Here is a 2,192-nt window from a genome sequence, read left to right as displayed (position 1 = left end):
AATGCTCCTACATTTTCCACTTGAGAAAGAAAATCTATGATGGTAATTTTTGAAGTATCGCCATGCCATGTTTCGATTACACTTGCAATCGCAAAATCTTTCACAGTCATGGGCGTTGGGACACTATCTTGTCTCAATTGTCGTGAAACATCATCAACTGCAACTTTAGTTTGTTTCTCAAGAGTGGGGGTTCCTGGTTTACCGTCTTCACCCATTTTAGCTATTAATTGACTATTCTTCCTTGTCACAGTTTACGACATACGAAACTACCGATGCAGGGTCTGAAAGCTCCAACTCTCCCCTCCCCACTGGAGTTGTATTTTGGTAAGAATTAAAATCATGAATTAAAGTCTCCTCAAGGTTTTTTCTCTCATCTGGACTAAGATGTTCGGAGAAAAAATGTTCTTCCGATCGTTCGGTATTACCTTGAAACACTCTATAATAAAAAACGGTTGTTTGATTGACTTCTTTTGAAACAACTAAGAAATGATATTTATTGCGATTAATCTTACTCAAGGACTTGTAAACATTAACACGCATTTAAAAATTTCATCTCCCATTTCAAAAGAATTCAAACGCATTCAATCAGCGAATCTGATTTCAATTTTTGTTACTTTAATTCTTTGTACACCTCGTTCATCACTGTAATTGGTATACCCATTTATGTACCCTTCTATTATTCTCTGTACCAGGGAGCGTAAAATAGATTCGCAGCCTTCTAGTAACGTATTCGAATCTACTATTGGCAAGTAGTACGTAGGGTTTGAGCTAGATTCAGCTTCAGCCATATCATAGTAATGCATGAAATTGTTTTATTTACGATTTCCGATTCATGACCATATAATCACTACTCTGCGAAACTACTGGTTTAGCCTTCACGACTGGTTTGGGTGTATCATAGATAATTTCACTCGTTTTCGTAAAATTTTCACAAGGAATTTTCGTCTTAGAGAAAACTTTTACTCCCGGTTTAGACAAATTAAGTGGCGCAAGTGTGGTCAACGAAACCGATTGAGTTGGTGGTAGAGTATTAGTAGTTATACTTCGAGGTTCATGTACGTGCTCATAGTACGCTGTTATTTGACCCAAATTAGTTCCTATTTTCATGAAAAGTTCGCGAACGTGCGTACTGGGATTGTTTTGATTAGACATGGGGCTAATAACTGAACCAAATGGTCTATAGCATTCAAGGGATGTGGAGGGATCGCCAGTTACCTCTACAGGTTTGGATTTTCTACTACCCATTTACTACCATACTACCCATACTATTTACTACTATTACTACTATTTACTATTTACTACCCATACTACCCATTGAATTTACACTCCTTGGTTAAAGATCTTACAAAAATAATATCAAGTACACATTATAAAAATAATATCAATAATTAATTAATAATTAATATCAATCCATCTGATCAATGAAAAACTAAACAAAACTAAAAAACAAAACAAAACTAAACAAAAACTGAACAAGGAAAAACTAAACATCCGCGACGCTGCCACCAATGTAATAACCCCGTCAATGGGTCAGGCTTCAGAGGGTTAAGGATTCATAATGTTTAGAATTTCCGTCGAAAGGAGGACACAGTTTAGCAAGTCTAGCAAATAGTCTTTAATTATTACCTTTGTAGACAAACATGGTGCTTCTGAGGTACCTCGAGACGTGCGAGACGGGGAGCCAGGGTGTGGCCCGATGACCAGCGAGCGAAGAGGTGGATCTACTAAAGACGTGTCACTCTACTGGTTGCGGCGAGAGGAATGTCGCCAAAAGATTTACGCGAATAAAATGAAGGCAGATCCACCCACGCGACGTTACGCGGTGTTATCAATAATAACGCTCTCTCAAGAGAGAGAGGTTGAGGGCGTTCGCCTACTCACTACACTATATCGGCGTATCTTTGGCGAAAAAATTATTCCACCTAAGCTAAACCTGTGTACTGAATTTTTTTAAATATATCTCCATCAAGTATTGAAAAAGTTGAGAAAACGCAGAAAAGCTGAAAAAACGCTAATTTTGGGCGTTTCTTTGGCGTTATTTTAAATTCCTTCTAACACAACATTATTGCACCCCAACTGAGCTTCTGTAGTAAATTTGAACATTTTCTGTTTATTTGTTCTCGATAAAGCTGAGAAACCGCTAAAAAACGCAGATTTTGGGCATATCTTTGGAAATTTTTCCAAATCCGTTC

General features: G+C 37.5%; 1 protein-coding gene across 1 annotated transcript; it reads right to left on the bottom strand.

The window, feature by feature from the left end:
* Window positions 1–538: 538 nt before the first annotated feature.
* LOC120353570 lies at window positions 539–1,438 on the bottom strand. Its single transcript, XM_039437696.1, has 2 exons — window positions 1,312–1,438; window positions 539–1,241 (listed from the first exon to the last, which is right to left on the bottom strand). The coding sequence occupies exons 1-2, from the start codon at window positions 1,313–1,315 to the stop codon at window positions 817–819; spliced, it is 429 nt and encodes a 142-aa protein (XP_039293630.1). The 5' UTR covers window positions 1,316–1,438; the 3' UTR covers window positions 539–816.
* Window positions 1,439–2,192: the final 754 nt, after the last annotated feature.

Source organism: Nilaparvata lugens, chromosome 11, assembly GCF_014356525.2.
Source record: "Nilaparvata lugens isolate BPH chromosome 11, ASM1435652v1, whole genome shotgun sequence".
Lineage (NCBI taxonomy): Eukaryota > Metazoa > Arthropoda > Insecta > Hemiptera > Delphacidae > Nilaparvata > Nilaparvata lugens.
This window is presented reverse-complemented; position numbering and strand designations above follow the sequence as displayed.